The sequence below is a fragment of the Lytechinus variegatus genome, chromosome 14 (genome assembly GCF_018143015.1).
Source record: "Lytechinus variegatus isolate NC3 chromosome 14, Lvar_3.0, whole genome shotgun sequence".
NCBI lineage: Eukaryota > Metazoa > Echinodermata > Echinoidea > Temnopleuroida > Toxopneustidae > Lytechinus > Lytechinus variegatus.
In genome coordinates this window covers 2,812,263-2,835,033 of record NC_054753.1, presented here as the reverse complement: position 1 = coordinate 2,835,033, position 22,771 = coordinate 2,812,263, and the positions used below count along the sequence as shown (strand labels likewise).

The 22,771-nt window shown below is 37.4% G+C and overlaps 1 protein-coding gene across 1 annotated transcript; it reads left to right on the top strand.

The window, feature by feature from the left end:
• Positions 1-1,304: 1,304 nt before the first annotated feature.
• Positions 1,305-19,626, top strand: LOC121427369 (DNA ligase 3-like). The gene is made up of 17 exons (XM_041623730.1): positions 1,305-1,424; positions 2,943-3,536; positions 4,346-4,462; positions 5,428-5,667; positions 5,796-5,902; positions 6,079-6,210; positions 6,605-6,762; positions 7,564-7,732; positions 8,292-8,516; positions 9,591-9,730; positions 10,091-10,380; positions 13,524-13,741; positions 14,275-14,421; positions 15,882-16,157; positions 16,881-16,985; positions 17,557-17,718; positions 18,526-19,626. Exons 2-17 carry the CDS (start codon positions 2,966-2,968, stop codon positions 18,607-18,609), a joined length of 3,141 nt encoding a protein of 1,046 aa, XP_041479664.1. The 5' UTR covers positions 1,305-1,424; positions 2,943-2,965; the 3' UTR covers positions 18,610-19,626.
• Positions 19,627-22,771: the final 3,145 nt, after the last annotated feature.

Sequence of the window (22,771 nt, the reverse complement as noted above, 5' to 3'; positions counted from 1 at the left end):
TGAGAAATACATAACTCACTAATCAAAATGCAAGCGTGCAGCGCTAGCTGATACGTTTTGACAATCTGACCTAAATAGGGATATTTTGAGAACTTCATGGAATACAGGAAAATAATAGGTACCTGACAGATCAAATTTTGCGAGCGCGCAGCGCAAGCAGAAATTGTTAATATTCAGACCATAAAACAGAAATTTTTACACTTAAAAAAAAAATCAATTTGTAAATAAAACAATATAATGAAAGTTCAATTTCCCAGCTGAAATATGTTTTGTATATTGACTTCAGAATTTGATATTTTAAGGTCCATATTGAGCAAGATATCACCTAAAAGGCAATGCGAGCGAAAAGCGCGAGCGAAAAATTTATATCCCGACATGAAAGATTAAAAAAAATTAATTTCCAAGTCTTCCCCTTATCTTATTTTATTCACTCATCTTCCTCCTCTTATGCTTGCCTTCCTTCTTTTCTCCTCTCTTTTCCCTTTTTCTTTTCCTTTCTTTTCCCCTTTTTTCCTTTTTTTGCTCCGCCAATAGGGGGGGCCGGGCCCCTCGGGCCCCCCCTGGATCCGCCTATGCAGTGGAACTGGTTTTTCCTTCTGGGTTATCCGACAGTTACTAGGTATATAGTAATAGTACCTCTCAGCCAATCAGAATCAAGAAAAGATTTCAGATCTGACAAGTTATCAGACAAAAATGTTGATGAAACGGTTCCCTGGGAATCAATTGCAAATTTTGCTGCTAAATTAATCTAAAATTGATGTATTATTTTATTTTAACTTCTCGTTAAAAGAAGCAGACCAGCAATCAAGTGTGAATTCGCAATAATTAAATTGCCAGACTTAATTGTGAATGATTTTCTGACCAAAATTTGACTAGTAATTGATTTGATTACAACGTCTTTGCAATGGAAAGGTCTCGACTTTGGCAATTCATACAACATAGTCTGCAGCCACAGACACTTGGATTTCACAATTCGCATACTAGTAGTGCATACAATGCAAAATGTATAGTCTGAAGTAGTGAGACTATATTATATTTACTGAATACTATTGATGGCTCTATAAAGAGACAGAAAAGGAGTTAAACATGTTTAAAGTTTATAGGCTTTACCTCAGTTTCACTCTAGATATCATTATTGGTTAAAGTTTCAAATAAGAGTCTGTGTATGCAGACTAAATGCAACACGTGCAGCTTGCTGGCTAGCTTTGCTTTATACCATACACGTTATACGGTACGCGAAAACGCATTTAGCTCTTACGTTATTGTTTTGGGCATGATTGGACAAGTACCGTAGCAGTCCTGTGTATCATCGCATTGTCATTGAGTAAACTATAAATCTAACTGCTTTCCTGCAGTAAAGATCAGTTTTACATGGACTTCAGCCGTGCCGATTTCTGGATTGTTCAGTGTTTTCCATCATCTATGTAAGGATTTTCCTCCTCAGAAAATGCAATAATGTGCTTTCTGGTAGTGCTTGCCGCCTATGGCTATGCCAAGTCAAGTGGATGCCGGATCCTGTAATTACCGGCATGTGCGATTTATTTTTCACGCAAGTGAATGGCCAATCTCACGTTTCCTTGAGCTTGAGTTTAGACAATGAGAGCTGAATGTTTAATGTTTTCAAAAATGGCATGAATGATTTTTTTACTTTATATTTTCAATATGTTAAGTTTAATACAAAAATGCAACTCTGAGTCTGACCGTGATGTGGTGCTTGTCATTGTAGACAAAGTGAAAGTCAAAAGTGCCGGGCCAGGCTGGCTGTATTGAGTAAGACTTAGTCTTAGATAAGTAATTAACTTTGATCGATATGCCAATTTCACTTTGAACACTGAATGAATGACTGATAAATGATTACACGATTGCCATGAAAATTTGCAAGGGTGTAGATCTAATGTCAATGTTAACTACAAGACAATAATAAAAAAATACATGTAATAATTTTGTAAAAAAAATAGTATATTTTTTAATTTGAAAAATTTTAATTTTGTGCAAATAAAAGCTTATGAAAATAACATTTGCCTCTAATTTTTGCTCGCTTTAAATTTATCATTTTGCTAGTAATACTAATACTAAGTTTTTGTTGAAAAAGATTAATTTTGACATTTGATATTTAACAATAGATTAAAAAAATGACAACATAGGCTATGAAGGCCCTAATTTCCTTTTGTTCAATTTCAATTTATTCATTTTCTCACCAATATATAAAACAATATGCAAATAGATCTATGTATAAGAATGAAAATTACATAGAGAAAAATGGACACTACTGAAAAGTTCATAAGAACCAATGTAGAGTTTTCAAAACTGAAATAAAATGGGCTTTTGTAGGAGAACTAAATCAGCTGTGTGTAATGGTGATTATGATCAATCATTTTGATCACTCATTCAATGAACAAGGTTATGATATAACCTTGTTCTCAGTTACATCCCCATGTGTGGCAAAATAATGGTGGCAATGTTTGGCTTAATTTCTCTTTTTATTTGGGTCAAATGCTTGATTTTCTTACACTGTCAGTTTTCATTACAGCTATTCATCATATAACTTGGCACTTATATAAATTCAATTCTTTAAATTATATTTTTCTTAAAAATAGAGATTGAAAAATGAAAATTTTCTTGCCATATTACTTTCCACCAATAGAGGGCGTACACAAAAATATGCCCCAAATTCAAGTTTTTGAGCGCTCTGGTGAATACAAAAATTATTCCCAGGTTACTAATGAAAAATAAATTGCAACTGTATGGTAATTAGTAATTTTGGTCAAAAAAATGATATTTTAATGATTTTTTAAAGTGTGTGCTCTGTACAGCATTGGCATACCATAGTCCTACCTGTAGATTCCCCACAGGCAGGATGGTTGCAGTGAACAAGTGATTTTGATAGAGAGTGGAAGGAATTGGGTAATTATCTTAAATTTTTTATTTCTCTTTGATCACAGTGATTTCCAGATGATGTGGATCTATGAGATCTAAGGTTTACGCCGTATTCCATCTTGGTTGGACTGCATTAAAAGGAGCTTCTGTAAGGCATGGTCAGCAACATCTGGTTCGTCACACCTCGGCGTCATTCACTGTTGATCTTCAACTAGTATATGACACTTGCTCCTATAGACAACTTGATTTTCCAAAGTCCTATCCAAGTGGTACACTTTCATTCAAATTCATAAGAGAAGCAGAACGAATCCTTGGTCTGTTAGGGTCCTCTTCAAGGCCCAGTACTCTTTTGTCAAAGACAGCTTCAGGAATGGATGATGAGAAAGCGTTCATGGTCGACTATGCCCGCCTTGGGACATCAAAATGCAAGCGATGCAAGCAGGGGATCGAGAAGAAGTCGCCCAGGATTGCAAAACTCACGGCGAATCCTTTCAGTGACGATGGGGGCATGATGAAGAACTATTTCCACATCAACTGTATGTTTGAGACGTTTGTCCGGGCGAGGGCGACGACAAAGAAAATTGAGGATCCAAGCGACTTGGACGGTTTTGAAAAGATGGAGGACGAGGAGAAGAAATTAATCCGAAAGAACATAGAAGGTGAGAATGTCACGTTTACTTTGACATATTTCTGAAATCTGAAAAATATAAGTTGTTCATAGTTAGTTACATAGTCTGTAACTAACTATGGAGGGTTGTGGCCCAGTGGATTAGTCTTCAGACTTTGAAACAGAGGGTCGCGGGTTCGAATCCCAGTCATGGCGTAATTTCCTTCGGCAAGAAATTTATCCACATTGTGCCTCACTGGACCCAGGTGAGGTGAATTGGTACTGGTAGGATTTATTCCTTGAACGCTTTAGTGCCTATTGATATGGTGGCTCAGCTACAGCTGGGGTAATAATTATGATACCAAGTATCAAAGCGCAGTTGAGTATATGCATATAAAAACTGCGCTATATAAATGGACATATTATTATGAACAACATTATTTGTCAGATTTCAGAAATATGTCAAAGTAAACATGACATTAATACAGACATTTAATTTTTGTGAGCTACTGAAATGATTTTTATTTTATTCCCCCTTTTTTGTCTATTGCTTATATTATCTTTCAGCCGTTGAAACATCATCCCGCCATTTCCAGCATCATTGTTGATCTTAATGAGAATGTTCAATGTATTTGCGCAGTTGAAACCTGAGAGTATTTGTGAATTTGGAATCTGTCCATATTTCCCCATGTAGGCAGCCTCCCCCCCCCCCCCCCCCCCCCCCCCCCCCTTGTCTTTGTTCTTCCTTTTCTCACTCATTGCCATTTAACTGTTTTCTACTTCCTTTACCTCAGTTTCATGGTTTAAATTTATAAACAATCCTTTCTATCTTTTTGGTTCTCTTGATCTTTTCATACACAGAGCTATTGTCCAGAGTCAAAACGCCCAAGAAAACGCCAACCAAGAAGAAAGGCACAGTTCAAGGTGTCCTTACAACAGGTGGACAAGTTGTATCCCCATCTAAACATCCAAAACCAAGTAAGTCTGTAAGGATATGTGAAATGATTCTTACTGGATTCTGGAGAAGCAGGTTTTGGGAAAGCAATTTGTAGAAGGGAGGAGTGTTGGCTGGATATCAAAATATTTCAGTCACACAAATTAAAAAAAAAATGGCTTTTAAGAGGGAAATGAAGAATATGAGCTGAAAGAAAATAATCATTAGAAGATTTAGGTACTGGAATATTTAATGTTACCAAACAGGAAGTAATCCTTGAATGTTATTACAACATTCAAGGAAGTGTTTCTTGAATTGGATTAAATTGCAAAATATGAATAATAGTCTTTGCATTGAAGCTAATTTGACCAAGCCTCTCCTGCAAGAATTCTTTCCATCGATAAATGTGCTATAAGTGGTTGATAACTGCATTAGCTATCATTGCAACTAAATTTGCAACAAAGCTGAACAGTCAGTCTAAATCAAGATTTCACTGGAAGATATTTGCTGATCTGTTTCTTGTTTGACAAATTTGAAGGACTTGATAAGCAAAAGGCCCATCTGCACAAAATGGAACGATTGAGAATGAAGTTGTAGTGATGATGATTATATTGATGGTGCTGATGATGGTGATGATGATGATGATATTGACGATGATGATTATATTGACGATGATGATGATGATGACGATAAAGATAATCGTGATAATGATAATGAAAATGGTGATAATACATGACTGTAAAATACAAGTATTTCTATTGATAATTGTGATAATTAGGAATATGTTAGATGTTATGAATTGAGTAGTATTAATCATTGATGACGATGATAATGGTAATGATGATGGTGATGATGATGATGATGACGATGATGATGATGACGATGATGATGATGGTGATGATGGTGATGATGATGTATTGGTGATGATGTTGATGACGATAAAGATAATCATGATTATGATAAATAATAATCTGACCTCTGTCTTTCATCAATTCTTTTGTGATTACAGGTACTAGCCAGCCCGCATCCTCTCACCACACCTCATCAACTTCCGCTGCAGCATCCTCCTCTGCCACCCCGTCACCAACCCCCTCCAAAACCTCTTACCAAGGGGACGGCAGTGACCCCCAACATCCAGACAATTCATTCCGAGAGTACCGCAAGCTCTGTGCCAATATTGCAGACCAGGCTGGCCACCATGCGAAGACCAAAGTCGTCGCCGGGTTTCTAAAGAGTGGCTCTGATGGACGTAAGTACAAGAGAGAAGTGTGGAAATATGTGATATGATAACTGAGCTGGCTGTTGTTTCATCTCTGATTAAAAGTTATTACATGTATATCAGCTTGTCTGAATAATGCTTTATTATTCTCATTACAGAATCCTTTCAAGGTGATACTTACCTTGTGCTGAAGCTGCTGCTTCCTGGTGTAGTGAAGAGAGTCTACAACATCAACAGCAAACAGCTGGTCAAGCTTTTTAGTCAGGTAAGATGTCATCTATTTTCACCAAATTTTTATGGGTTGATATGCTTAGTTGGACATAATGATGGTACCTTTTAATTTATGGTACTAAGATAATACAATTTTCTTTTTAGTCTACTGATAGATAAAGGTATCCACATCAAAGTGTAGCTATTGCTTTTTATCTTGTGCTTCTTCAGATATTTGGGACAGACCTGGATGACATGGTGACAGACTTGGAACAAGGAGATGTCTCCGAGACGGTGAGGAAGTTCTTTGTCGAGAGCAGCCATCAGCCACCAATCAAGAAAAGTGTCCTCACACTTTATGATGTGAGTTTGTATAAGTGTCCCCAAACAACTGTTTCCATAGAAAATTGTATGTTCTGATTACTAGTTTGACAGTAATGATAAGGGTCAAAAGTCTTTTTTAATTTTGAGATCAAATACTTAGTGAATTGTTCACATATGGCGGAGGACAAATAAAATGTATGACTGAGCCTGTGTGTTAATATTCTGTGTGCATACTTCTTTACAAGTAGCACTCAACTGTTGACATGTAGCAGGCATTGCTGTGCTTGAGTGTATTGTAGTTAGACTCAAACTTACTCACTTGCTAGGCTTGCTCGTTATTTCAACCTCATAAAACACTTATCTTATTAAGCATGAAATATAACATTTTATGAAATTCTAACTGCATTTTTAAAATTCTGCACATTTCCTTCAGGTGGACAAGTTTCTTGACAGCATGACCACCGTGTCAAAGGAACTTGATCAACAGAGGGAGCTTGCAAAGATCACCAGGAAATGTACAGCCAATGACCTCAAGATGGTGGTCCGTCTCCTCAAACATGATCTACGCATCAACTCGGGGGCAAAGCACATGTGAGAAAGAATTAAAATATTGTATGAGAATTGGTGATCCCTTGAGCATAGCACTGAATATTGACATAATTTTCATTTATCAAGGAAGTTTTGTTGGCAAGATCAATATATAGATGTCATACTTACAAAAGAAAACTTCAATAGAAAGTCACATATGTACATGTAATTATCAACTTGTCTGTAACATTGGATGTATAAGTGATTTGCTTTTTAATAGGAAATCATGACAACCAAGCTTTTATTTCTGAGAATGCTGTTCAATTGCAAATCAAGCGTCGTGGGGAGTTGCCGGAAAATTGAGTTGCAATTGAACACAAGTCAACTATGCATTAGTTTATATTCAAAGAACCTGCACTTGATGTTTCGATTTGTTCTAGATTTGGAATTGAACGTTAGTTTCTTTAGTTACTACCCATCAATGAAACCTTCACGATCAACTAGAAAGATGTACATATCACTCATCTATAGTTTGAAATTTGAAAATATCCATTTTTGACAAACTGATCACCCTTGATCCTATTATCGTTGTGGCCCAGTGGATTAGTCTTCGGACTTTGAAACAGAGGGTCGTGGGTTCGAATTCCAGCCATGGCGTAATTTCCTTCAGCAAGAAACTGATCCACAGTGTGCTGCACTCAACCCAGGTGAGGTGAATGGGTACCAGTAGGAAGTAATTCCTTAAAAAGCTGTGTGCGCTATGAATGCCTAGCTTAGCTGGGTAATATAGGAGCGCCTTGACTAACAAGATGGATATGTGCGCAATATAAATCCCTATATTATTATTATTATTATCACAAACAGACTTGATGCGTTAGACCCCAATGCCTACGAAGCCTTTCAGGCATCAAGAGATCTGCTGGATGTTGTCACCCGTGTCCTTGCCAATCAGAAAGCCAGTAACGGTGTCCCTGGTATGACCAAGAAGCTGAGTGTCAGGGCGGCTCTCATGACACCGGTCTTGCCTATGCTGGTGAGTACCAAACAGGTGTTATATGCTACTGAAATCCTCGCATCGGATTGGCCAAGAGCAAATTAGTTTGTGAAAATCACTGACATAGCTCTTCGTGAAATGCTCCCCTGTTTTGAAATATTCAATAGTTTGGCTTTTTAAAAGAAAATACATGCCCACTGCCACAAGAATTATGGAAAACAGTCGTGAGCTTTCAAATTCTTATCAAGACGTGTAGAAAGACTATTAATGGTTCACTGCATTTCTTTGCTCTTTAGATGCCCTGATATTCAAAATATGACCCCCCCTTCCCACCCCCCCTCAAAAAAGATGCTGAAATGTCACATGCATCTATTTTGGTGTGCAGAGCATGCCACTCACAGGCAAATGAGAGTTAATTTCTGAGAATTTCTGTTTCATGATTTTTTCACTATACACAAATTCTGTCGGATTGGTGTATTTTCTTTAACTTGTCTTGGTCACTTTAAGACAGTTTCTTTCTCAATTCAAACTAAGTTCAGAAATTGTTGTAAAATAAGACCAGAATAATCCTTTCCTTTTGGCTTGCTTTTGTTGCCAGGCGGAGGCGTGTAAATCTGTTGAGATGGGAATGCGTAAGTGCCCTAACGGCATGTATGCCGAAATCAAGTACGATGGCGAGAGAGTACAGATCCACAAGCAGGGAGATAACTTCCAATACTTCAGTCGATCCTTGAAACCAGTCCTGCCTCACAAAGTGGCCCACATCAAGGATTGGATCCCAAAGGCATGTCCCCATGGAAATAGTCTTATTCTCGACAGTGAGGTAAGTCGGGAAATGTGAAGGATGAGGAGGAAGAGGAGAGGAGGAGGCAGAAAAAAAGAAACGAAAGGATTCCTGACAGGTACCCATTTACTACACCTGGTGGCTGTTTCATAAAGCTGTTCGTAAGTTAAGAGCGACTTTAAGAACGACTGGTGATCCCTTCTTGTGGTGAATGGTATACAGCAAAATGTTCATTTGTGATGGTTAAACTAGTAAGAAAGGTTCACCAGTCATTCTTAAAGTCGCTCTTAACTTACGAAAAGCTTTATGAATCGGCCCCCTGGTAGTTGTTTCATAAAGCTGCTTGTAAATTATGATTATGTGAACGACTTTGGAACTAAATCGACACCAGTGAAAATCTTTTGTGTATTATTTACCAGAAAAAAAAGGATCACCAGTCGTTTGTAAAGTCGCTCGTAAGTTACAAACTGTTTCCTCAAACAGCCACCCGGTGTCCGTTGCAGAAAGAATTGCAAATAAATGCAATTCCAAAAATCGAACATAACCCGACTTTCAACCAATAGGAAGCACCCACTCAGCGTTTGAGTTGTGTTTGAATGCAAACCCTTTCTGCAATAAACTACTTGGCATCATTTCATAAAGCTGTTTCTCACAAACTGGGGCCCTAACACAAAGATTAGCGATCAATTTTACACTTTATTTTGACGATTGATTGTACATTGTAGTCAATGCAATCGTTCATAGAAAAATGTTCTACGATCACTGCTAAGCTTTGTGTTATGGGCCCCCTGGTTACCTTTTCTTGCGATTGGACATTGGAACAGCTTTTATTTTAGGCTACTAGTGTTCTGAACACTAATTATCCACATTCTCTTCATTACAATATCTAGCTTATATCTAGTTATCAAAGTTTTTTAGGATAATACAAATTCAACCAAGTAGGTATGAATAGAGCACACAGATAATCCCTTCATTGAAATTTTGGTCCAGGGGCCTGTAACACAAAACTCATCCATTGTTGCTGATCTAGGCATTAGGCTGTAAAAAGTAACCCCTGAAAATAAGTTGAATTTTGCCTGTGGTATAATCCTATCTTCTCTTTATTGTTGATAGATCTTGATGGTAGACAAAGATGGTAAGATCCTCCCGTTTGGCACGCTGGGTATCCACAAGAAATCTGCCTTCCAGGATGCCAATGTTTGTCTCTTTGTCTTTGATTGTCTGCATTTCAATGGAGAAGACCTAATGGACAAGTGAGTTTTGCTCAAACTTGGAAAAAATTAATAATCTTTAGCTTTGCCCAACAGATTTTAAGAAGATGATACCCCTGAGCTCTAGGATATAAATAATGATTTGATTTAGCACTTCGTACATAAAATTACATTCAGAGCTTTACCAATATTATTAATGGGATTCTGGCTTGCCAACATGTTTTCTCCTCTCCCTAGAGATAATTTTGAACTATGTTTTATTTTGTAATACTGTATTCATCAGTGCTTTGACTCCCATTTGTTCCAAAACATTCTGAATTCCATATAAAACGGTAAAAATCTCCCCTATGAATTGAACCGTTTTATCAGACATTTGCTTACTCTCTTCTACTTCATCTACAGACCCCTCAAGACAAGACGGAAGATCCTGGAGGAGAACCTTGACGTGATCCCCAACCGCATCATGCTTTCCGAGTCCAAGTATGTCACCAAGTCCAGGCAGCTCTCTGGCCTCATTGCCGACGTCATCCAGGAAGGTCTTGAAGGTCTGGTTCTCAAGGATGTCCGGAGTGTCTATGAGCCAGGCAAACGCCACTGGCTCAAGGTGAAGAAGGACTACCTGAAGGAAGGAGCCATGGCAGACTCGGCTGATCTGTTGGTCCTTGGAGCGTTCTACGGCACTGGGACGAAAGGTGAGATGATATGCTCTGTGATGATGGATTGAACATCAGTTATAGATTTCATTAGGAGTGGGCTATAAATGGGTGATTTTTGGTTTTACTGTGGGAACAGTTTTTTTGTGTTCCTTTTACCTTATCTCAACATGAAATGACAATATTTTTTGTCTCGGGTCCGAGAAAAAAGTGTGCCGGGCCAAAATCCAAAATGGCCACCAAAACCCCTCAAAATCACAGTTTTGGCCACAACTTCTTTATTTGGTGGTCTTTTTCTGTGGTTTTGGTGTCTATTCATATGTGTAAGGGGGCAGGCAATTTGTTTTTCCTATAATTAGCACTTTTAAACCATTATTTGTAGAGTTAAAAGGTAATTATACCTAAATTTTCCAATTTTTATAGCCTTTTTTCAGCCTAATGTAGGTTTTATTGTCCCGGAGTTCTTGGATATTAGATGGTACGAGGTCAACAATAGCAAGCAGCTTTATAGAGCTATATTGCTTTTATTCCTCTACTATGGGTTTTACGGATATTTGTGAAATATATCTTATTAAATAAAAATGTTAATTATCCATAGGGGCAATACAGTATACAATGTAATGTTACTGTACACACTACACTGCATATTTCCATGCATTGACCACCATGACATATGACAAGGCCTGTATATAAACTATAGTGTCATAGAAATAAGCTCTTAAGGTTTAAAATTAGATTGTGAATTGTGAATTTGATTGCTTGTCAGCTGATGTACATGATGAAACCAGCAATGTAAATTGCACATAAAATATCACATATCATATACGTACATCACATACCTACATGTAGCTATATCTTCTTCATTTGGAGGCTTTTTTTACCTGGTTGTGGTGTCTAACTGGCCTATGTTTATGGGGTCAGGTAACTATATAATCATGGTAACGTTGATCAACAGCCAATCAGAACCAAGGATTCCATGTAAGTTACCATTAAGTTAACATAATGGTAAATTTTTATGCAACGGGGCCCAGAATATCTACAGTTTAAATGCCATGATGTGGGGTTAATTAGCTTTCTCCGCCCCCTGAATTAGCATATTTGACAAAACATGTCCTCAGTTTCTGAGACAAAACATATCTTCAATTTCTGAGGCATCTAATTCTAAACCTAAGAGCTCATTTCTACATGTATAACACGATAGTTTATACATGCCTTGTCATGGTGGCCAATGCATTTATGCAGTGCAGTATGTACAGTACATTGTATACTGTATCTAGCCCCTATGGATAATTAACATTTTTTTTATTTAAGATATATTTCACAAATATCCGTAAAACCCATAGTAGAGGAATAAAAGCGATATAGCTCTATGAAGCTGCTTGCTATTGTTGACCTCGTACCATCTAATATCGAAGAACCCCAGGACGATGAAATCTACTTTTTGGCTGAAAAAAGGCTATAAAAATTGAAAAATTTAGGTATAATTACCTTTTAACTCTATAAATAATGGTTTAAAAGTACTAATTATAGGAAAAACAAATTGCCTGCCCCCTTACACATATGAATAGACACCATAACCAAAGAAAAAGACCACCAAATAGAGAAGTTGTGGCCAAAACTGTGATTTTGGGTGGTTTTGGCGGCCATTTTGGATTTTGGCCCGGCACACTTTTTTCTCGGACCCAAGACAAAAAATATTGTCATTTCATGTTGAGATACATTACAAGGAATAAAAAAAAACTGTTCCCATATTGAAATTACAAAAAAAGTATTTTTGACCCATGTATAGCCCACTCCTAATTTCATGGGGGAAATAAATTTGATACTGCATAATGTTGAGTTCACAAACAGACAAGCAGCATCTTTGCTGATAATGAAGAAAATATGACATTTTATAAAATATTATAAGGGTTGTTATGATAAATCTGCCATTTAAAACAAATTTGCCTATTTGAAGATCACCCTAGTAAGTAAATTGAGACCTCAAACGCTTGTAACTTTTTCACTCTGTGACTGATCTTGATGGAACCTTTTTTAATTGAGTCTCTCTATGCTCTTATTCCCCCATTAGAATGGATCTTCCCCAAGGGTTTCATTCTCCTTTAAGCACTAGATACAGTAATGCATTCAAAATGCACAGCACTGCACCCTAAATAAAAAGCTAGGAGGTTAAATGGATCAAAACATGGGTGCTTGTATGTGACTTGCATTTTTATCTGAGGAGCACAGTTTTGCACATGATATGCACTAGTTATGCTTCTTTGAAGTGCTGTGGAAGTGTTGGGTACATCTTCCAATCGCAAATTCAAATATGGAAGCGCTGTGGTGTAGCAGTTCTGACTCTCGCCTTGTTATCAGAGGGTCGTGTTTTCAAATCCCACCATGGCCTAGCTTCCTTTGGCAAGGCATCAATCTACACATTGCCACTCTCACCCAGGTGCTAATTGGGTACTGGTAATTGGTTGGTTGGTTTAGAGAGTGTGTGCGCCTAACAGGCTGCTTGAAATGCTATGAATCCAGTGACCTGGTAATAATAATTGTGAAACGCTTTGAACAGTCGTAGATTGATAAAGTGCTATATAATTATAAAAGCCAATTATTATTATTATCTGCTAATGACTACATTCTTAAAGCTTGTGTATAGTTTTGGTAAATCCACCAAAATGCACCTATCACTTTTCCAATTCATTGCTAGCTAATATGAATGGATATGCCCTATAACAGTTATGATGTGGAGGATATGAAATGAAAATGTGTTTTACAGGATAAATTTTGCGATTTTACATGGAAATTTAACTTGATCGGGTCACCCGATCAAATCAAAATATCTGTGTGTTTTTGTCTTTCAATTAAATCCTATTCCAAATCATGGAATGGGCTGAAACTTTCAAGATATGTTCTTTGTCTGTAACTTTTGGATATCTAATCACTAAATTTATAAGATAAGTGCTTGAATGCCCATTTTTTAAATTTAAAACAAGCATCGCCGAGAGAGGGCGCTATATATCCAAGATTTGAATTTTTGAAATTTTCTCAGAGAAGTGCAGTTGGAAAAATATCTAACGGTCTCTACGCTTCAGTAAGACTGTCATATTAGATGATATTCGATTATCAATCACATTATTGACCCTTTACCAAAACTATACACAGGCTTTAACATGTCGTATAAAATTCTTTTAAAGGTGGGATGATGTCCATCTTCCTGATGGGTGTCTACGACCCAGCCTCAGAATCGTTCCGTACGGTGACCAAGTGTGCCAATGGCCTGGATGACAAGACCATGGACCAGGTCAACCGTGATCTAGACATGGTGAAGATTAGCAAGGACAGCAGTAAGGTGCCCTCATGGTTGCGGGTCAACAAGACCTTGGTGCCAGACTTTGTCATCAAAGATCCAAAGGTAAGGCTGATAATGAGTAGAGGAGAGATGTTTGGATTACACTTCCATGAAAATCAATAGTAAACAAATTGGTAGCATAAGTATATCTTATTTTGGTCACGAAGGGATAATAGTCCTGAGAAAAGTATGATGGCAGGGGATGAGAAAGAGGTGAAGGTCAAGGTTCAGATGGTAGATGAAGTAAAACTGAAAAGGGTTAGACCTTGGTGCTATTAGATGATTAAGGAATAAAACCTACAGGGTACATTCTCGTGAAGATTATCAGCATTGACAACTTGCCATTCTTTTAATAATATCATAGTATTAGAGAGCGACTAGTTAGCTCAGCTAGTCAAATCCAATGTTTTTATTGAAATGTTCAAAGCAATTAATGAAATCATGGCCGACAAGCTTCATGAATATTGCTCTGGTATAATTTGAACAAGTGTTTTTAAACACCCCAAGCCTTTAACACATAAAATTTAATCAATATTAATATAAGTCAATATAATCGTAAGGTCCTCTGTTTATTACCCATTCTGTTTCCTCTACAGAAAGCTCCGGTTTGGGAGATCATCGGAGCCGAGTTCACTCAGTCAGAAACTCACACAGCGGGAGGCATCTCCATCAGGTTTCCCAGAGTGACTCGTTTCCGAGATGACAAGGATTTTGAGACGGCCACCGATCTACCAAGACTTAGGGTAAGTTCAGGGCCAAGTATGAGATATTCCAACTCTATGATGTATCCTCTCCTGATAATAGGATATGCCATTCTAATATCGTGTTTACACTTAATCGGCATTTGGTTCAGAACCAAAAGCCGATGCAGAACCAGCTTTTGGTTTGCGTTTACACGTTACAGCTCGCGGTTCAGAACCGTGAGCCATGCAAAAACCTGAAATGATACGCACACCAACAATATTAAAAAAAAATCATAATAAAGACAACGCTGGATTAGTGCACTTAAAATTACGTCACAAAGGTAAAGTTAATGAAATGCACACAAATTGCCGATGCAGAATCGGCTTTCTGTTTACATGTAAAAAAGCCGATTCTGCATCGATTCGCGGTTCAGAACCTACTCCTTTGGTGGTGCAAATTGCCGGTTCTGAACCGCGAGCCGATGCAAGGTACTCGCGTTTACACTCTATGAAAAAGTTTCATCAAAATCGGTTGTGAAATAAGCAAATTATGGACGTTTAAAAAGTCTTGTTGTACTTTCAATGGGTCTCCTCAAATTGGCAAACATGCTTCAAAATGGCTGATTTTCTGGACAACCTTCCATTTGTTTTGAACACAATTTTTTTTTTAGATTTCCCTATAATCTATAATTCACACCACATGTATCAAGGTCAGGAGGAGATGATGTGAAATATGTAAGATAAAGGGGAAAATCTGAAAATTTGTGTATAAAACAAACGGAAGGTTGTCCACGAAATCAGCCATTTTGGAGCATGTTTGCCAATATGAGGATCCCCATAGAAAGTAGAACAAGACTTTTTAAACATCCATAATTATTTTTGATGAAACTTGTTTTAAATTGTTCCCCTTGTTTTACTCTTTCCAATAAGACCTTGGGGATGTTTCACAAATAGTTAAGTGTGACTTAAATTCATGCTTAACTGCGCATGGTTTGTAATGCGCAATCATATTGATTAATACACACTAGCGCATGTCTCGTGGGAATGATCTGACCAACGCGATGTCTTTTATACCACCCACAACATTGGGTGATTTCAAGTACCCTGTTAGCCTGGGTGTTGGTGTTGGAATTTGGATTGCTTCCCCTTGCTCCAAAACCTATTCAGAGTTTGTAAAAACTGATCCACATCACATAACTGACATCTCAACAACTAGTGACTGACTTTTTGGGACCATCTTCATTTTATGTTTGGTGTTATAATCATTTAAAAATTGACCTAACACCAACACCAAAAGGTCAACACTGAACTTTAAATCACCCAATAAATGTGTGACTCTAAGTCATACTTAACTCTTTGTGAACCCCCCCCCCCCTCCTACTTATAAATCATGAAAATGTCATCCACTTAGGAGATTCTCCAATCTAAAGTGGAATAGGATGTGTTTGTACAAGAAATTGACGATGCAGAGAATGAGAAATAATGATAACACCATTTTGTCCATCCATTCATTAACACAGACACTGTTCAAGAAGTCAAAAGAGAGTACTGATGTGAGTGCAATACTTGGAGTTGAAGCTTTACCATCCAAGGTGTCTGCCAAGCGGAGGAAGGACGACGACGACGAAGATGATGATGAGGAAGAGATCACCGGATTTAGCTTTGGGAAAGGAGGAGGTACTGGAGCCAGCACTTCGGGGAAAGGAGCCAGTCCAACCAAGAGGGCAGCAGACAGTCCAGCGAAGAAGGTGAAGACGGAGAACAGCAACAACAGCAATTCACCAAGCCCGAGAAAGGTGGGTGCTCAAAGACATATATCTTTCTTCACTTCTATGTGAAAGGTCTGCATTCCCCCAAGCAGTTATATCGGGAGGAGAGACACACGGGTCACAATGCTGTGTGCCCGCCCTTCTACGCGATCCAAAGAGTGCCTTTGAATGTCTTTGACAGATATATGACACTATACAAATGCTGTGCATCATCATCAAAAGTCAGAGAGCAACTTTACAGGGATGGATTTGCTTTATAGAAAGTTGAAAATTTTGCTTCTGATGGAATGTTAGATACATTATTTGTCTAGAAGTGAAATCTAGTGGGACCGTAGAAATCTATTTGACTTGAGATAAACTTGACTAAAAGAGGTCATGTTTTGCATAATCTGGTCTGAAAATTGCTTCGACTTAGGTAAATATTTGATTGATAAAAGGTTGACTGAACATGAAAATTTTAGACCAAAATAGAAGTAATTAACCGTTGAATCTGAAATTTATCAAATTTTGTCATACACTGTGCTTCAGTATACCAGGGGGGGGGGGGGGGGGGTGCAGGCCTGAGCTGTGGCTACAACACAGAAATTGGCCATACGTGAAGAATTCTTATTGGTATGGTTGTATGCTATTGAGACATGAATTTCTTTTTGAATGGATATCTTAACATATGACCATCCGCCTGGCCCTTTAACATAAAGCATTGCAATAGATTGTTGTAATAAGTATTTTATTTCCTCCTGATTTTACTAGGACAATGCTGAGTGCAAGTACGGGGCAGGTTGCTATCAGAAAAGCAAGGAACATCAAGAGAAATTCAGACACACAAGCTCACCATCAAAGCACAGTCCGTCAAAGGTAAGACCTAAGAAGACGTTTTTATGAACTTTAATATAATTTAATCCTAAAAGGCGGGGGGGGACCGCCCCCCCTCGACATTTTTCGTGATAAATCCGGCGTGCAAAATTTTTTACCGGGCCGCTCACTGACTTTTTACTTTAAACTTTTGTGACCAAATGTTCGATGCCCGGTTACGAAATTACGCAACATTATGTAAGTGCATGTCAGACCGGCCGAGATCTCAGGGGGAGGGGCAGAATCCCACAGTAGATGAGCTAGGATTTTTAATAGGGTAAAGGAAAAGTAATTCATATGCTACTTTTTATAACATTCATCCCTTAAGATATGTTGCCATTGAACAGATAGGATGAGAGTATTCTTACAAAGACTCCTGTCAAGATGAGCTGCTATTGGGATTCATAAGAAAATAATTCACAATCTAATTTTGATTTCCTTATCAAAATATTCAGACTACACTTCAACTAGTATTGGAGCCCATGATAATGTTATTTCGCACTTCAGAACAGCGTCCCTTTGAAATCTATCGTGGTACTTGGTAATAATATGCTTGTTGTTTTCCTTTGATCAGGGTCTACCCAACGTATTCACAGGCATGGTCGTGTACATTCCGGTAGAGGTGAAAGACAATGAGAAGCTACAGCGATATGTGATAGCCTACGATGGGGATGTCGTCGACAAAGCCTCTAAATCCCAAGCCACTCATGTCGTCAGGGAGAGCAAAGCATCCGAGGTAAGACGGGTAAATTGCCACTTGGTCTACACCCATTTGGTCTACTTTCCCTGTGGTTTCATCCCACATGGGGGGTGTTTCACAAAGATTTAAGTATGACTTAGAGTCGCACTTAAATTTCTAGTTGCGCGCAGTATAAAAGGCATGACAGCATTGGTCAGATCATGCCAAGAGGACGCGCACTACTGCGTATTGATCAATGAGATTGCGCGTTGCATATCATGTACGCGTCGACATTTAAGTGCGACCTAAGTCATACTTAAATCTTTGTGAAACACCCCCCAGGTCTGTTCATAGTTTGTCTACACACCCGTTTGTCAACTAACCGCTTGGCATGGTTGCCATTTATCCCATTTACAATTTGTCTAATCTCCAGTTAGCCTATACCCATTTTATCTTGCATCCACTTCATGAATCAAATTTACAGTCAATTTTCATGTGGTATTAGACTATCTGAGAAATCGCTCAGCTGCTTATAGGCTATGAAGTGGATATGAACTGTTCTGAGGTAACCTTTCATTGCTCACTCTCATTCTTTGCACCTCTTGTTATTTTCTATCTTTCTCTTATTTTAACTATCCATTGGCTATATTGGTTGTGCCCTCTCCCGTGAAGAGTTCATTAATCCATCAAATCAATTATTATTGCCATTGAATGTCATGGCCTTGGGTAGGGAAGGGATGGGGGTTGAGTGTTTGTGGACCTTTTTTCTGTTATTTTGAAATCATACAACAGTAGTGATTTTATGCACCTAGATATCCTACTTACCATATTGCACTATTATTTTTTGCTTTTGCATTGATACAGAATGGTACCAGTTCTTCAGCAGCGAATGTGACCTCAGACTGGCTTTGGCAGTGTATCAGAATGAAGAAACTAGTACCAATGTAAATGGACTCATTGTGATTATGATATAACCTTGCTAGATGAGGTCCCAAGACCAGTGTCAAGATGTTGAATGCCCAAAACCTCTACAGAGCTCCTAGTCAGTGCTTCGTAATTGACAGTGTTGTATGAGAACTAGTGCCTGGTGACCAGAATTGGGAAGGAACAAGCTGAAGCACTCGTTGTTATTATGTACACCTTGCTTGATGAGAACCTGAAACTGGATGTAAGATGCCGATTCCTCTTATAACAGGACTGGTACTTGATGCAGTGATGACTTGATGCATCATTATTAACAGTGCTATGCTGTTATACTGGTCATTAGCAAGTGCTTGACAATCAATGTTTGGAACAATTTTAGGCTGATTACCTTCCTTTGGAGCAAATTATAACGGTAATCTATTCCACAGGGAAGCTGCTGGCAGTACGCTTTCAATGTCAAAGGCTTGTTAACAGATTGGAAGAGCCATTGATTAGATTTATTGTAATGATTTATCTGGGTCAAAACTGATCGGCCACGTGTTGAAGGCCGAGACATACCTCGGGCCTGTTTAGGGTTGTTGTGCATTGCCCATGTGTTTTCAACGGTGGCATTCCAAGAAACTTGTGATCAATTGCACGTCATTATTGCCCTCCAAATCAATCAGAAGTTATTTGCATTTATACTGCTATTTCGCTATAGACTTATTTGCTATACATTTAGCACAAATTGAATTACCAATTGAATGGAATTGAATTGAATTGTGAATGGAATTTTTTTCAAATTAATGAATATTTGATTTTGATTTTAATAAAGTAGGTGTACAAATTACTCAAGGCAATAAGAAATCAAATGGCACATAAATAATTCATATTTTTATGTCATTTTCATGGTGGCATACAGCACTCAATGAAGACCCCCTCTTTGATGTGTGTGGTACAAACAGGTCATCCTCAACAACAAAATTTAACATTTGCAATTGAGTATGAATGCTGTTGGCAGACCATCAAGTCTATTAAATGGTATAGTGTATGCTCAAGCATTTGAAAAAAGCGACAATTTACTGTGTTTGTAATGATATTTGAGGCTGAGCAAGTCTTTCTACTTTATAATTGGCAATTCTTTAGGTTGTTCCGGGAAGGTTTCTTGTAAATTCTATGTCATACATGTAGTGATTGAAACTAAACTCAACTGATATTGATTTCAACACATTTTCTTCACAATTACAGAGTTGTGATCAATCTACATTGAGATTCATTCAAATCAATTGCAAGTCTCTATGAGACATGTTCTTTGGTCCTGTACAACAAAACTTAGTGATTGATTACACAGTAATCGATTGCATTTGTCATTATATACAACCACTTGTACAAATCAATGATACAATTGATTCCTAAGCTTTGTGTTATTGGGCTCTAGTCATCTTGAAATGATGCCTTAATTTTCAAATGAACTTTAATCATGACGTGATCAATAATTATGCATTCTATTTTTGCCAAAGCATATTTTTATATTAGAAAAAAAGGAAAGAAAAAAAATACATTTATGTATTCTAGTGAATGTAAATATCATCCGTTTCTATTGTTCTAAGTGCGAAATTGAATATGTATGTTTGTTTCCTTTAACTTCCCAGGCAGTTATATTTTATTTTGCAAGGTTGCATAGCAACTTTTATTTTTTCCCTTTTAATTTGTTTTGTAAATAAAGTTACATAGTTATGTGTGTGACCCTTTCATTTTAGCCATGATTCTTCCCCCCCCAAAAAAAAAAAGAATATAAGGGGGAGAAATGGAGCACTTATTTCGCCTTGTGCTATGCCAGTGGTATTCATGCCATATATGCCCTCATCAATATGAGCTGTTTGTGTATTTAATATAAATGTAGCAAAGCCTATTTTTCTTTGCATGAAATTAAGGATTTATTTGTTGTACACGTATAATTTGCCGCTATATGTCTTTTACGGTTGTTGTAATAGTAAGTACGCTCAATATGGTAGAATCTGCGTAAGTCAAATCTCTTTCAGCCATATAAATTGTTTGACTTGGGCAAAATTCAACTAAGGAGGTGAATATGGATGTGTTCAATGTCGGTTTCCAAATTTAAACAGCAACTTGAATCGTGATTAGAAACGCTTAATTACAGAATGTGGATAAAATGAGAAACAAAGGGTATGTTCAATGTCCTCCATTCCCGGTTGTTAATGTAAATGTCTTTCAAATCACAACTCGGACAAAAAAAGATACATTTGGAAACACGATTGAGTTTTGAAACGTCTTTAAATTTGCCCTGTAGTGGAAGCATACACAAGCACGAGTTAGAATCGACCTTTCTTGTGAAGGGTCGACAATACAGCTGCGCTAATGAAAGCAAGAAATTTACTGGTAAAGAGGATTGACATATAAACTGCTTTACATTTTCGACACTGAATCTATTGATCTTGTTTGTGTTCGGTGTTTTGTAATAATGTTTTCAATCATGATTCATGTTGCTGTTGAATTTGAAGATTGACATTGAACACACCCTGAAACATAAGTTTGCATATGCTGGTTTGAAAAAAGGTTTTGACCTTCTTCATCTTGCACATTGTCTAATGTTTTGATCTCTCTATATATTGAAGATATGCAGTTCTGAATTGCTTATAATTTTGAATGGGAGTTTCTAGTTTCTGTCTTCTTGATTTGCTAGCATTCAAAACTTTTAATTGCAAGTTAGTACTTATCAATTTTAGGAATAAATTGTATTTCTTTGTTAAAAAAGTATTTCCTTGAAGTGGAAAATGGAGTAGAAGAGAATGTAAAATATTATGATTACAAACATCTCGATTGTATCATCTACATTGCAATAATGTAATTATTTTTTTCAATTAAGTGCTTCGATGAGAAGTGAAGAAATTGAAATTAAAAGACTGTACATAATGTAATACGTGGTGTGTCTTCACTTTGTTTCTTAGTCACAAAATGAGTCTTACGACTCTGAGAGTGTAGCTAATGAGTGAGAGAGGGACATGGAAATAATTTATGATTTTTTTGTCGAGGGCTACTTTTTAAACTCACTGGTCAAAATTTAATACATTTGTATAACTGCTTGCATTGGACTAAATAGGAATATCAGGGGCTATTTTTTCAGTTTTCCAGGGTTTGGGGGGACCTTTATCTTTACTCTGGAGAGGGACCATTTTTTAGCCCCTAATTGTAGAATAATTATGCCCAAAGAGTGGAAGAATGGGTATAAAGTCGAGCAAGATGTGCCTATTTGACAAACCATGCATTTAGTAGTAAGAGTGAGAAAGATGGAGAAAGGGAAGGGGTGGAAAGGTTTAAAAAATGACAAGCAATATTAAAGGAGATTTTGGGGTCGTAAATATTTGATGATTTGCAAGGAGTCAATTGTGCTGAAAAAGATGTTCCATAGTCCTCCGGTTCTTAATCATTATAGATAATGAAATAATATTCAGAAATCACAATACATTCCACATTTTTTTCTTTCATTTTCCATTTCTCATATTTTTTCTTTGTACAGAGTAGGCCTAATGTTGAGAGAACCCAACCGCCCCAAGCATATTATAACCCCCTCCCATCTCTACAACTGTCTAAGTGATGCTGAACAGCCAGTATAGTTCTAAGCGAACATATTAACATTTTTAATGAAAATTCTATTGGAAGGCCATTAAGGCTCTGGAAAGCAAGGATGCTGTGTGTATTATTCTCCACAGACAGCATCCCTGGGTTCTGGTATAGATGTGAAAAAATTGAAATATATAACCAAAATGACAATAAACTGATGTTATGTTTTGATTCATCCAGAATATCGTGACGTGAAACAGTCTTTTGCTTCAACAAGTAAGTCCAGATGAATTGATTTATTTTTTCCATCAAAATGACAATAGGCTATTTAGTGCCCCCCCCCCTTTTTTTGTTGCTTGGAATCCTTTTTTATTAATATTTTGATGGGGGGTATTTTGGCTTGTTAAATTTCTCTGTATCAAAATAATGGCCTTAATTTTCTAATGAACACTTTTTTTATTTGCTTGCTTGTCAAATTTACATTAGCACACCCCAGTTAAAAAAAATATCGTCCCCAGGGCACTGTTGGAGAAAAATTATAAATAATGTTGCAGTACATACATGTAACATAGCCTGACGATAGAGGTCGGTCGTATTGTTTACCGTACTTTTACCTGTTGTTTGA

Bases quoted from the DNA above. Each gene is read 5' to 3' on its own strand.
- LOC121427369 (XM_041623730.1), top strand. From the start codon at position 2,966: ATGAGATCTAAGGTTTACGCCGTATTCCATCTTGGTTGGACTGCATTA. The intron at 8,517-9,590 runs GTAAGTCGGGAA...TATTGTTGATAG, and splicing joins GTCTTATTCTCGACAGTGAG to ATCTTGATGGTAGACAAAGA. The intron at 10,381-13,523 runs GTGAGATGATAT...ATTCTTTTAAAG, and splicing joins CTACGGCACTGGGACGAAAG to GTGGGATGATGTCCATCTTC.